At 57.1% G+C, this 11,528-nt stretch overlaps 2 protein-coding genes across 2 annotated transcripts; one reads left to right on the top strand and one right to left on the bottom strand.

Moving 5' to 3' along the window:
* The first annotated feature begins 960 nt into the window (after positions 1–960).
* On the top strand, positions 961–4,192 carry Endog (endonuclease G). The gene is made up of 3 exons (XM_003470596.4): positions 961–1,659; positions 2,522–2,631; positions 3,850–4,192. Exons 1-3 carry the CDS (start codon positions 1,153–1,155, stop codon positions 4,130–4,132), a joined length of 900 nt encoding a protein of 299 aa, XP_003470644.1. The 5' UTR covers positions 961–1,152; the 3' UTR covers positions 4,133–4,192.
* Positions 3,646–11,353, bottom strand: Spout1 (SPOUT domain containing methyltransferase 1). Its single transcript, XM_003470595.5, has 12 exons — positions 11,226–11,353; positions 10,625–10,670; positions 10,323–10,451; positions 7,791–7,950; positions 7,472–7,561; positions 7,337–7,386; positions 7,120–7,250; positions 5,708–5,780; positions 5,503–5,601; positions 5,120–5,222; positions 4,858–5,005; positions 3,646–4,342 (listed from the first exon to the last, which is right to left on the bottom strand). Exons 1-12 carry the CDS (start codon positions 11,349–11,351, stop codon positions 4,274–4,276), a joined length of 1,224 nt encoding a protein of 407 aa, XP_003470643.2. The 5' UTR covers positions 11,352–11,353; the 3' UTR covers positions 3,646–4,273.
* Between the last annotated feature and the right edge of the window lie 175 nt (positions 11,354–11,528).

Here is an 11,528-nt window from a genome sequence, read left to right as displayed (position 1 = left end):
CAGACCCTTTCAAGGCCATAACCAAGGCAGTTGCGTTCTCTTGCTCTCTAGTTTTCTTCCTCCTCCTCCTCCTGGGTTGATGGTAAAAGGAGGAGGAAGCAGCTCTCACTGGAGCACCGCGGGAGCCCTCTGGAGAAGCAGCCATCTCCTTTGCAACTTTCTCATGGTGTTTGAGGCTGGGTGATAAATTTGTCTATAAGAATAATGTGCCTGGGCCAGGGATGTAGCTCAGTGGCACAGAACCTGCCAGGCAAGCCTGAGGACCTAAGTTCGACTCCAGGTTTCCACACACAAAATCTGTCCAGGCCAGGTGTGGTAGTGAATGCCTGTCATCCCAGTACTTGGGAGGCTGAGGCAGGAGGACTGCCCAGAGGTTCAGACCAGCCTTAGTTACTTTATGAGTTCAAGGCCACCCTGAACTACATAGTGAAGCCCTGTCTCAAAAAACAGTCAACTGCTGGGCATAGTGACTCATACCTATAATCCCAGCACTTGGAGGCTGAGGTGGGAGGATTGTTTCGAGATCGAGACCAGCCTGGGCTACAAAGTGACCTCAAGGCCAGCCTGAACTGCATAGCAAGACCCCGTCCCAAAAAAGACAAAAAGAACAGCATGCCCCTTTGCTGAACCAGAACAGAGATGCATTCAGCAGGCCCCTTGTAAACACTCTAAGAAGGCAAGGGGTTCTTATCTTTTTCCTGATTAATTTGATGTGGAAAAGCACTTGGGTTATTTGATGGAGTCATGGTGAGGGCAGACTGGAGTTTGACAGACCTGGGACCCTGTACTTGTTCTGCCACCTAGGTCTCCTTCACGTGTTTTAAGGATTAAATGAAGTAGTGTGAAAGCACTTTAGAGCACCGAGTAGGTCCTCGCACATGCGCAGAGGGCAAGCTCCACAGCCTGGGCGGGGCCAGATACCTGAATGCGACCAATCAAGAGCTGAGGTGACAGAGCCACACCCCTTGACCTGGGTCTTAAAAGGGCAAAGAAAGGGGGCTGCCCACGTGGGGGCCGGTCCCACCGTCGTAGGTTTTGGCTCCGGAGTTCTGGAGAGCGTTTGCCAGCGGACCGGAAGGACAGTACCCCCTCTTCCAGCCCTGCTCGGTCTCAGCCACGCAGGGCGCAGCGCGCGGTCCGGGCTGTGGTGCCATGAGCGCGCTGCGGGCCGCCGTGACACTGGCCCTGGGTGCGGGGCTGGGCTCTGTTGCTGAGCGCTGGCGGCGGCGCGGGCCGGAGGCGCGGGCGGCGCCGGGGCTGCTGGGCCGCCTGCCAGTGCTGCCCGTGGCGGCAGCGGCTGAGCTGCCCGCGGTGCCCGGGGGACCGGCCAGCCTGGGCCCCGGCGAGCTCGCCAAGTACGGGCTGCCCGGGGTGGCGCAGCTCAAGAGCCGGGAGTCGTACGTGCTGTGCTACGACCCGCGCACCCGCGGCGCGCTCTGGGTGGTCGAGCAGCTGCGGCCCGAGCGGCTCCGCGGCGACGGCGACCGCCAAGCGTGCGATTTCCGCGAGGACGACTCGGTGCACAAGTACCACCGCGCCACCAATGCCGACTTCCGCGGCAGCGGCTTCGACCGCGGCCACCTCGCCGCCGCCGCCAACCACCGCTGGAGCCAGAAGGCCATGGATGACACCTTCTACCTGAGCAACGTCGCGCCCCAGGTTTGCAGCGCCCCGCTCTGCCGAGCCCTGGGGGTGGGGAGGAGCCCAGGGCCCGGCGTGCAGGCCCAGAACCCGGATTTGGGCTCAGACAGGGGTTCTGAGCCCTGGACGCTAATGTGACCTTCCATCTCCTTCGTGACCGGCGGGTGGTGCTATCTTTCAGTTTTTGCTTGCAGAGGGTTGAGGTACCAAAGTGGGCTGTTGGCTATGAGGCGGGAACTCGTGTCACAGCGGCAGGCGCACGCAGGCAGTTGTTTTTGTTTTTGAGACAGTCTTGCTGTATAGCCCAGGATGGCCTCAGGTATGCATCATAACGCCGCGTTAATTACTGTTTTTTTGGTAGCAGTGGGGATTGAACCCAGGCCGCCAGCACGCTAGGCAAGTGTCTTAACGCTGAGCTGCATCCCCAGCCCCAGGTGGCTGGGTTGGAGGAGCTAAGGTAGCAGGCTGCCTTCCAGCCTCATTAGGAAAGCAAGGGCACGTAGTTGGGGTGCCAGTGGCAATCCCACCACCCAGGCCAAACCACCCCACCTCCACCCGCACGTGGCGCTCAGTGCATGTGGGCTGAAGGAGACTCTGGCAGTAGCTTCAAGCCTCCGGCTGGACGTCTTTCCCCATGACTCCGGCCTGTACCCATTTCCCTAGCTTGGAAAGCCCAGGCTGCACAGGTGTCTCCTGAAAAGGAGGGGAAGACTCCTCTAGATTTGAGACAAGACTTAAAAGACCCAGGGTGCAGGAGCCACGGCTGGAGGGAGCCCAGTACCCCCATCAGCCCTGCCCAGACTCTACCCTGTGGTCACCTGGCCCCAGGGAGGGGTGTGGGACTAGTATGTCCACCTGAGTCCCCTCTTCTGCTCCCCAGGTACCGCACCTCAACCAGAACGCCTGGAACAACCTGGAGAAGTACAGCCGCAGCCTGACACGCTCCTACCAGAACGTCTATGTCTGCACTGGGCCGCTCTTCCTGCCTAGGTGAGGTCACAGACAGGCTGCACCCCAAGTTGGCACCTGGGCACTGTTCACCCATCTTCTTGGCTAGTCTGTCTCCCTCCCTTGGGTTCCCAGTCCACTTTAAAATTTTTTTTTGTTTTTCTGAGAGTCTTGCTGGGTAGCTCAGGCTGATCTTGAACCCATCCCATCAGGCAGCCCAGGCTGGCCTCTATTGTGCAGTGATTGTCCTCCTGCCTCAGCTTCCCAAGTGCTAGGCTTATGCGGGTGCACCACATGCAGTCCCATTGCACTTCAGCAGCCAGAGGCCCCTGGGTGGCCTCCTAGGCCACCTTTTCTGTACCAAAGGGTACCCAGCCCCAAATGTCCTTGCTCCGTGACCCCTGCCACCCCACTCCACCCATGCTTCCTCTGCATGGATGGGATCACACAGGTCCCCAAGTTGCCAGGCCCTCTTGCTGTCTGTTCTGCTCAGGGCTTTCCTCCTGCCCTCAGGTCAGCCTCTGTCCCCCTGCCTGTCCCAGCTGTTGGGGCCTGAGACCTGGCTAGGGTCATTAATTTCCCTGCTCTACTGAGGACCAGGCCGAGCAAGGAATGGAGTCTGGAGGCTTGAGATGGCACCCAGACCCTACTGCCTGATCCCTTGGTGCCATGGGCAGGAGGTCTCAGTGTCCTCCCTCATAAAATGAGACTAAAGCCCGTGACCTTACAGATGGGGGACATGGTAAGGGCTTGGTGCAGGCTAGCTCAGGTGGTATCTCGGGCACTGATAAACTTCCACCAGCAAGTGCCCACTGAGATTGGTGCCAGAAGCCATGTATGTGGCCAGGTACTGTGCTGTGCCCCTGTAATCCCAGGAGGCCGAGGCAGGAAGACTGCTGTGAATTCAAGTCCAGCCTAAACTGCACGGTGAGACCAGTGACTGACAATGTGCCTGGTTCTGTGCTAGACGTGGGATTTCAGTTGCCATGGCCGTGCCCACCTGGTACACTGCCACCAGGAAAGACAAACAGTAATCAAGTATCCCAGGGACAAGTGGAAGGTGTACTTGGCCTGCTACTTCCAGCAGCGTTTATTGCCAGCCCTCTGGCTGTGCGGGAAGTAGAAGGACAGAGTCACGCAGTGCACGGAGCCCTGCAGTCAGGGTGAGGGTGGGGGAGGCCTGGTAGGAGGGCAGAGCCGGAGCTAGAGCAGAGCAGGCTTCCTGGAGACTCCGGCCACGAGTGTTGGGTGTGCCCGCAGGACGGAGGCCGACGGGAAGTCCTATGTGAAGTACCAGGTCATCGGCAAGAATCACGTGGCAGTGCCCACACACTTCTTCAAGGTGCTGATCCTGGAGGCTGCGGCTGGGCAGATTGAGCTGCGCTCCTACGTGCTGCCCAATGCACCAGTGGATGAGGCCATCCCACTCGAGCGCTTCCTGGTGCCCATCGAGAGCATTGAGCGGGCCTCGGGGCTGCTCTTCGTGCCCAACATCCTGGCGCGGGCGGGCACCGTCAAGGCCATCACTACCGGTGGCAAGTGAGGCGCAGGCCCGGGACTGAGGTATGGGGGCCGCAGTGCATTAAAGCCGGTTATTTTTGGAGACTGGGCAGTGGCTGTCTCAGGTGACCCACAGGAGCCCCGCCAGGTTCCACACCTGCTTGTCTGTGTCCTATGTGAACCTTCAAGTGGGCCGGGTGCCTGCCTGGGTAAGGCCGGGCTGCAGGGCGGCCAGGGAGATGAGGATGGCTTCCTGGGGACAACAGACAACAGCTGGGGACTGGCTCCTAGTTCCTGCCCAGTTCCACAGCCTGGCCACTCCCAAGGTCCCTGGAGAGGCGATGAGCAGGTTTGGGGTTGCCCTGCTTCTCAGTGTGAGGGTGGCAGCAAGGTCTTTGCCTCTGGGCAGGGGAGTCCTGGTCCTGTGGTGGGTATGTGTGGCTGGCAGGCTCAGTGTGCTTAGGTAGGGGCTTAGGGACACAGGTGTCACCACTGAGTTTACTGGGGCTCACCTAGCACACTGCCCACAAGAACAGTTCCTCTGGCCACCTGTCCCCCCACATCCACGTGCATAGTCACACAGAACCAGGCAGCAGAGGAACACTGGTGGCACAGCTGAGGGAGCAGAGGTCCTGGGAGGGGTAAGCAAGCCACCAACCCAATGACCCCGCCTGGGCCCATAGGACCCTGCTGGGTACACAGAGTCCTGTCCTTCAGTGAAGGTAGCTACAAAGCACCCTGAACAGCTGAGGTCCCGCACAGGCTCACCTCCGTGCGGATGGTGCGACTGCCCTGGCCTGGGCATGTGTTCACGTACAGATCAAACAGAACGCTGGGCTCCGACACCTCCAAGTTGGGGTCAGCATCCACGCCGGCTTCCAGCCCTTGGAGGCCCCCAAACACCACAAGAGCGTGCCTGACACAGAGACAAGGCCACCACCCATGCACCAGGGCCCGAATAAGCAAAGCCCCTGACTGCCCCCTGCCATGGACAGCCAGGCCCCCAATAGGCTCCAGCCCTGGCACCCACCGAAAGCTGGGCAGCTGAGCAGAGGCCACATCCGAGCCACGCTCCGATGTCCCGATGGTCAGGTCATACCCGTCCTGGAAGGGGGCCTCGGCAAACACAGCACCTGGGAGGGGTCAACGGTGGCCTCCTGGTGTGGCTGGCACCACATGTAGCCCCTGCACTGCCCTGAGGAGGACGAGGAGGGCACAGCAGAGGCCAAGCCCGGGCTGGGTCCAAGGAACAAGCAGAGGGCACCAGGAATATGGAACTTCTGACTTAGTGAGGTCACCCGCCCACCCGGGACATGACAGCCTGGTAAGACGAGGGCCTGGCCTGGCTTCCGGGTCAAGCAGGGGTCCCTGACAGGGTCGGACAGCCATGCAGAGGACGACGGGTGCACTTACTGAGGCAGGAGGCCAGCCGGACGGTGTAGCCCCAGTAGAGCCCGGCTCTAGTTCGAGGCTCCTGTGAGGACACGACCGTGCCCCGGTAGGTCTTGCATTCTGGGGGCAACACAGGCTGTGAAGATGCGGCGAGGGCTTAGGGACAGAGGGGCTCTGTCCTGAAGCTGGCCAGGCCATGGCAGGAGCCAGGGATGCTTCCGGATACCTGGGAGCTGCTGCTGGTTCAGTCTCACGGTCACTCGAAGTCCAGGCTCCAAGTTCTTGTCGATCTTCACCTCCTGGGGAGAGGCCAGAAGAAAAGGGTGGTGTCCCCAAATGACCAGCAGGGGTCACTGCTCCCTGTGACTCTGGAAAGTGGGGGCTGCAGGCCTGGGCTCTCCAAACAAGGCCACTGGGGCAGTCCCCTCACAGAAGACCATTTCCACCAAACACTTATGACAGCTGGATATAATGGTGCACACCTAGCACACGGGAGGCTGAGGCAGAAGGAATTCCATGAGTTTGAAGCCAGCCAGGGCCTAACCCTGATCTGACTGTAGCTGGTGACTTCTGGTCTGATTTTTTTTTTTGGGGGGGGAGGGTCTTTTTGAGACAGGGTCTTGCTCTGCAGTGCAGGCTGGCCTTGAGCGCACTTTGTAGTCCAGGTTGGTGTCCAACTTGCAACAATCGTCCTGCCTCAGCCTCTTGAGTGCTGGGATTGCAAGCCACGCCCAGCTCTCTGGTCTGATCTTTTAGAGAGGGGAGGCCCACACACCTCACAATGTCGGCCTCTGCATTTAGGAGACCAAAGAGCAAACCATCCCCAACCTGGCTCTGCAAAGTGCTACAGCAGAGCCCAAATGGTTTCTTTCCCTATGGGTACTGGAGTTGAACCCAGCACTTTTGCTGAGCTGTACTGAAATTGTGGTGCTCCTGCCGCAGTCTCCTAGGAGTACTGGGAATACTAGTCTGCCCTGCATCCTCAGCCATTTCTATTTTTTATTTTGAGATAGCTTCTTGCTAAGACACTACATTCTCGAGGCTAGATTCAAACTTACAAACTGCCTGCCTCAGCCTCCCAGTGCTGGGATTCCATGACTTGCTTTGTTATTGTGGAGGTTTTTTGAGACAGTATTACTATGCAGCTCAGGCTGGCCTTAAGCTATGTAGCTCTAGCTGGCCTCAAACTTAGTGATCCTTCTGCCTCAGCCTCCTGAGTGCTAGGATTGCAGGGGTGGCACCAGGACCGAGTATGATTTGTCTTTTTTTGGTACTGGGACTCTTAACTCAGGCCCTTACCCCTTGCCGGGCACATGATGTGCTGCTGAGCTATATCCCCGGCACCCTGATTTGCTTTTTACAACACAGTGAAGCTGGAAGTGTAGCTCAGTGGCTAAGCACAAACTTGGCACATTAGAGCCCTTGGTTTAACCCCAGCCCCACAAATAGGCAAAGCAGCAACAGGGCATTTGCTGCTGGCCTCGGCCCCGGGCCACTGTGGGGTCTTCGCCGGCCCAGGTCTGCATCAACCGGGATGCCACAGGCAGGTTTGATTCCAGGTCTTCCCACACCTCCCTGCCTGCCCCCCTCAGCTATGGTCTCCCCAAGGCACACCACAGCCTGCCTTCCGGGTCCCACCTTCTTCATGCCACAGTTGACGAAGGAGCCGTGGCCCGGCCGGGTGGGCCGGTCTACCACGACCCCCTCTCGGAACTCAGACTCCTCGTCCTGACGCACGTGGTGAGGGCTGTCCAGGGGGTTCAGGAGGCCTGGGCCAGGAGCACAGGAGGATGAGGAGGAGGGCCTCGTCCTCATCCCAGGACAGGGTGGTGAACTAGCGCCGGGTGCTCAGTACCTGCGAACTGGAGGTCTTGGTGCTTGGGGAAGAACGCCTTCCTCAGGTACCTGGTGGAGGACGTGGGTCTCGGGGTGACCAGCTGACCTCCTTGCTGAGTGCCCCAGCCCACACTCCGGGAAGTCACCGCCTTACTGTGGACACTCCAGGTACTGCAGGATGCGAGCCAGCTGCACACATGCCTGCCCTTTCTTGCCAACTCCTCTGAATTCGCCCTCCACAGACCTGGGCAGAAACAGGACACAAGATGGAAGGCTGTTGGGGGTGGGGACACTTAGGGGCTAAGCGTGCAGGGCCCTGAGTTCGATCCCCAGCACTACCAAAGGCCCCTCCCACACAGCCTGACCCCTGAGGGTCACAACAGGCCACATAAGGCCCAGGAGGAGCCCGGCAGCTGGGCAGGGCACTGTCCCCTTCCTCCTCCCGAGCCCCACAGCCCCGGGGGGCCTCTCACTTGGCTTCCTGGCCTTCTTCATCGAACACCACGACCTCATCCACGCAGAATATGGCACAGGCCCTGGCAATCTGGCCAGCCAGGTAGGTACGGAGCTCGGGTGACTGGGCATTGTCCAGAATGGAGCCTGGCAGGGCCACACTCAGGGTGTAGGGCCGTCCTGGGCAGGGGAGGGGCACTCCTGGTCAGCCCAGCAGGCCAAATCCCACCCCACCCTCCTTTTTCCAGGGTCTAGAGTTAGAGAACTGTTCAACTGGGTATGTGTGTGTAACTAGGAATCAAACTCAGGGCTTCTGTATTCAGCTACATCCCCATCCCTTTTTACTTTTATTTTGAGAGAGTTTTACAAAGTTGCCTAGGTGAGACTAGAACTTGTGACCTTCCTGCCTTAGCCTCCCAGAGTACTGAGATTACTGGTGTGCACCACCACACCCAGTTCAACTGGAGGAATTCTGAAATTAGCAAAATAGATCCAGCTCCCTTCTGGACTTCAGTCCCTCCAGGAGGAAAACAGATACAGTGACTTTTTCTAGATTCCTCTGAACAAGACAGACCACTGGGCAAGGCCAGAGGGTGGCTGGGAACGTTGGCCTAAGTTTACATCCTGGCCCTGCCCTTTACTCCCTCAGCTGTCAAAACAGGAGGCTGAGGCAAGAGCTCACAGAACTCTCTGTGAGTTCAAAGCCAGCCTGAACTGCATAGTGAGATCCTGTTTCAAAAAACACAACAAAAAGCTGGGCATGGTAGTGCATGCCTGTAATCCCAGCTCTAAAGAGGCTGAGGCAGGAGGAACTGCTGTGAATTCGAGGCCAGCCTGGGCTATAAAGTGCTGAACTATGCAGCAAAACTGTCTCAGAAAGACACACAAAGGCAAAAGGTGTATAAGAGAACTGTGTAGAGCAAACACTATACTGTTTGTTATGTCAAGGACATATGAATATGAACATCTTTAGATTTTGAGGTCCATGGTGTGAGGAATCCTGGAACCAGCGCCCTGTCCCCATTACAAGACAGAAGTCTGTAGCCCTGAGAAGTCAAATCAGTGCCATGGCAGGCAGCTGACACCAGGGGTCAGGCCTGCTGGCTCCAGAGGAGCCAACGCATCCCACCCCTCCCACAGTTTCCCAGGCCCAGGCAGGGCTCCCCAGCTCCCTGGCACTGATGACTGCCACACTGTCCCCGTGGCTGCTGACCTCCACAGCTGGGGCCCTGAAGAAAAGAAGATCCACTCTGTTAGCATGGACATGGAAGGGCTGAGAGGCCTAATCCAGGTGCAAGGACGCACATAACCAGGCTCGCTGCTATAAACTGCCAAGGTACATCCCTCTGCTGCGCCAGTGGGTATAATGTTCATCACTGTTCACAAAGATTTTCCTTCTTTACAGTTTTTTGTAGTTTTGAACCTGTATTACTTATGACCGGAAAATAAAGCAACCTTTCCATTATAAAGAAAGCAAAATAATTGAATGAAAAATGAAATCAAAGCACAGAACAAACTCAAGAAAATATTATGAAAAAAAAAAAAAAAAAGGCGGGAGGGGCTGGGGATTTAGCTCAGCGGCATAAGTGCCTGTCTGGCAGGTAGCAGTCACCTGTACCCTAGAACTCTGGGAGGCTGAGGCAGGAAGATGGAAAGTGAGTTTGAGGTCAGCCTGGGCAATTATCAAGATCTCATCTCAAAAAACAACAACAAAAAAATAAACACAAGTGATGGCCCTCAGTTTAATCCCAAGTACAAACAAAGAACAAACAAAAAATTCCATTTAGTATGATGTCAGATGTTGGTGTATCATAGGTGGCTTTTATCAGGTTAAGATAAAGACCATCTATTCCAATTTTCTGTAGGGCTTTTATCATGAACAGGTACTGGACTTTGTCAAAAGCATTTTCTGCATCTATTGAGATGATCATATGATTTTTATCCTTGGCTCTGTTAAATATGGTGCATTACATTCATGAATTTACGTATGTTGAACCATCCCAGCATCCCTGGGATGAATCTCACTTAATCATGGTGTACAATCTTCTTGCAGTCTGTCTGCCAGTGTCTTATTGAGGATTTCTGCATTAATGCAAAAAAACTCATAAAATTATGCTGTACCAAGCCAGCTGAGGTAGCACACACCGATAATCCCTTCACCTGGGAAGCAAGGGCGAAAGGACTGCGAGTCTGTGGGGAGTCTCGACTACATAGTGAACCTTGGCTCAACCTCCATCCCCAACGCACACGTTCTGGGTAGGAGTTATAGCTGTGGTACAGTGCTTGCCCACAACCACAAAACTGAGAGGAAAAAAAGAAAAAAATTAAGATAAGGCCCTAGAGGAATACAGCTAAGAGATGGAATGTTTAATATTCATTGGCTTAAACCACCTGAAGTTAGGACTGTCCTCCCCTTTAGGGTCTGTTTCTCTATCAGGACAAGATATCCGAGCCCAGTGGTCACTAGAGGGCTCTTCCAGATACCACACTCTGTTCTGCCACAGTGCAGCCACTGTGGGCCGCCTGTGCACTTCCCCAAGGCCCAGGCTCACCTAGGTCCTCCCTCTGGGCAGCTGCCTCCTCTTCTTCCTTCTGGCGCTTTGCCTGTTCCTCCTGTGCCCGCTGTCGCTCCAGTTTTTTGGTCAGCTTGAGGTCCTTCCACTTCTTTTTCTCCTCTTTCTCTGGGTAAGAGAACAGCCTGATTGGTGGGGACTAAGGAAGTGTGTTAGCCCAGCACCCCAACCTCCCCCATGGGGAGCTGTGAGTCCTACAGGACAGGCTCAGGCAGCACCGCTTAGATGGCCTGGAGTAAGGGTAGACACGGGCTCTCTTCGCCACCGCGGCCCTTACTTACTCTGCTGTTTCCATTTTCGCCACTCAACCCTTTGTCCGTGTTCACCCTGGAGGAGGAGCAGGCTAAGCGTGAGGCTGATGGGTCCGTCTGGAGGGGCCACCTCTGCTGCTTCACAGCCCCCCTGTTCCTCCAATCGGGGTGGTAAGGCAGCCAGGAAACCACACATACTGCTGTGCCAAGGGCCAGGGGCCTACTGTACCCCCAGTGCCTAGCTCAGGCCTGCCACGACGAATTCATGAGACGAAAAGGGAAACTGAGGCACCCACATCAGGTTGCCCACAGTCCCCTGAGAATCAGAAGACTTGAGGCACAGAACGGCTCAGGATGAGAACACAGTCCCAATTCCTGAATCCAGTCCCGGAGAGGGCTGCGGGGACTTTGGCCCCAGCCTCGCCGACGGCGCTCCCGCCTCAGGATTGCGTTCCTGCAGGCGCCCAATGGGCCACCAGCTTGTGGCACGTGCAGGCTTCGGGGCCTCGGGACAAGGAGCCAGACGCGCGGGCCATCCCCACCACGCGTCCCTAGGCTGTCCGTTCTCACGGGCCCAGCCCCAGCCCCAGCCCCAGCCCCGACCCTGCCCTCAGTACCACCGGGAACCTACCGGTCCGCAAGGCCGCTTCCTCCCGCGCTCCGCCATGTCCGCGGCACACCGCGGTTCAGGCCTGCGCCGCTCAGATTCGCCTCTTCCGGTCACACCCCCGCAGAGCCGTCCAATCGGAAGCCCCATAGTGTGAGGGGCGGGGCCTTAGCATGTAGTTGGGCGGGGCTATGCGGAGGTGGAGTCTGGGCTGCAGGATGGGGCGGGGCTAAGCTGCGGGCTGCGTGGGTAAGCGATGAACTTCGCCTCGGATACTAACTGCCCTGCATACTTGGATGTCTACTCTCTGGGTGGCCCATGGAATTT

This window comes from Cavia porcellus, unplaced genomic scaffold (assembly GCF_034190915.1).
Source record: "Cavia porcellus strain 051 isolate PalLab524CR breed Dunkin Hartley unplaced genomic scaffold, mCavPor4.1 scaffold_49, whole genome shotgun sequence".
In the NCBI taxonomy this organism is placed as follows: domain Eukaryota; kingdom Metazoa; phylum Chordata; class Mammalia; order Rodentia; family Caviidae; genus Cavia; species Cavia porcellus.
This window is presented reverse-complemented; position numbering and strand designations above follow the sequence as displayed.

Bases quoted from the DNA above. Each gene is read 5' to 3' on its own strand.
- Endog (XM_003470596.4), top strand. From the start codon at position 1,153: ATGAGCGCGCTGCGGGCCGCCGTGACACTGGCCCTGGGTGCGGGGCTG. The intron at 1,660-2,521 runs GTTTGCAGCGCC...TCTGCTCCCCAG, and splicing joins TGAGCAACGTCGCGCCCCAG to GTACCGCACCTCAACCAGAA. The intron at 2,632-3,849 runs GTGAGGTCACAG...GTGTGCCCGCAG, and splicing joins GGGCCGCTCTTCCTGCCTAG to GACGGAGGCCGACGGGAAGT.
- Spout1 (XM_003470595.5), bottom strand. From the start codon at position 11,351: ATGGGGCTTCCGATTGGACGGCTCTGCGGGGGTGTGACCGGAAGAGGC. The intron at 10,452-10,624 runs GTAAGTAAGGGC...TCTCTTACCCAG, and splicing joins GCGAAAATGGAAACAGCAGA to AGAAAGAGGAGAAAAAGAAG. The intron at 7,562-7,790 runs GTGAGAGGCCCC...GTTTCTGCCCAG, and splicing joins GAAGAAGGCCAGGAAGCCAA to GTCTGTGGAGGGCGAATTCA.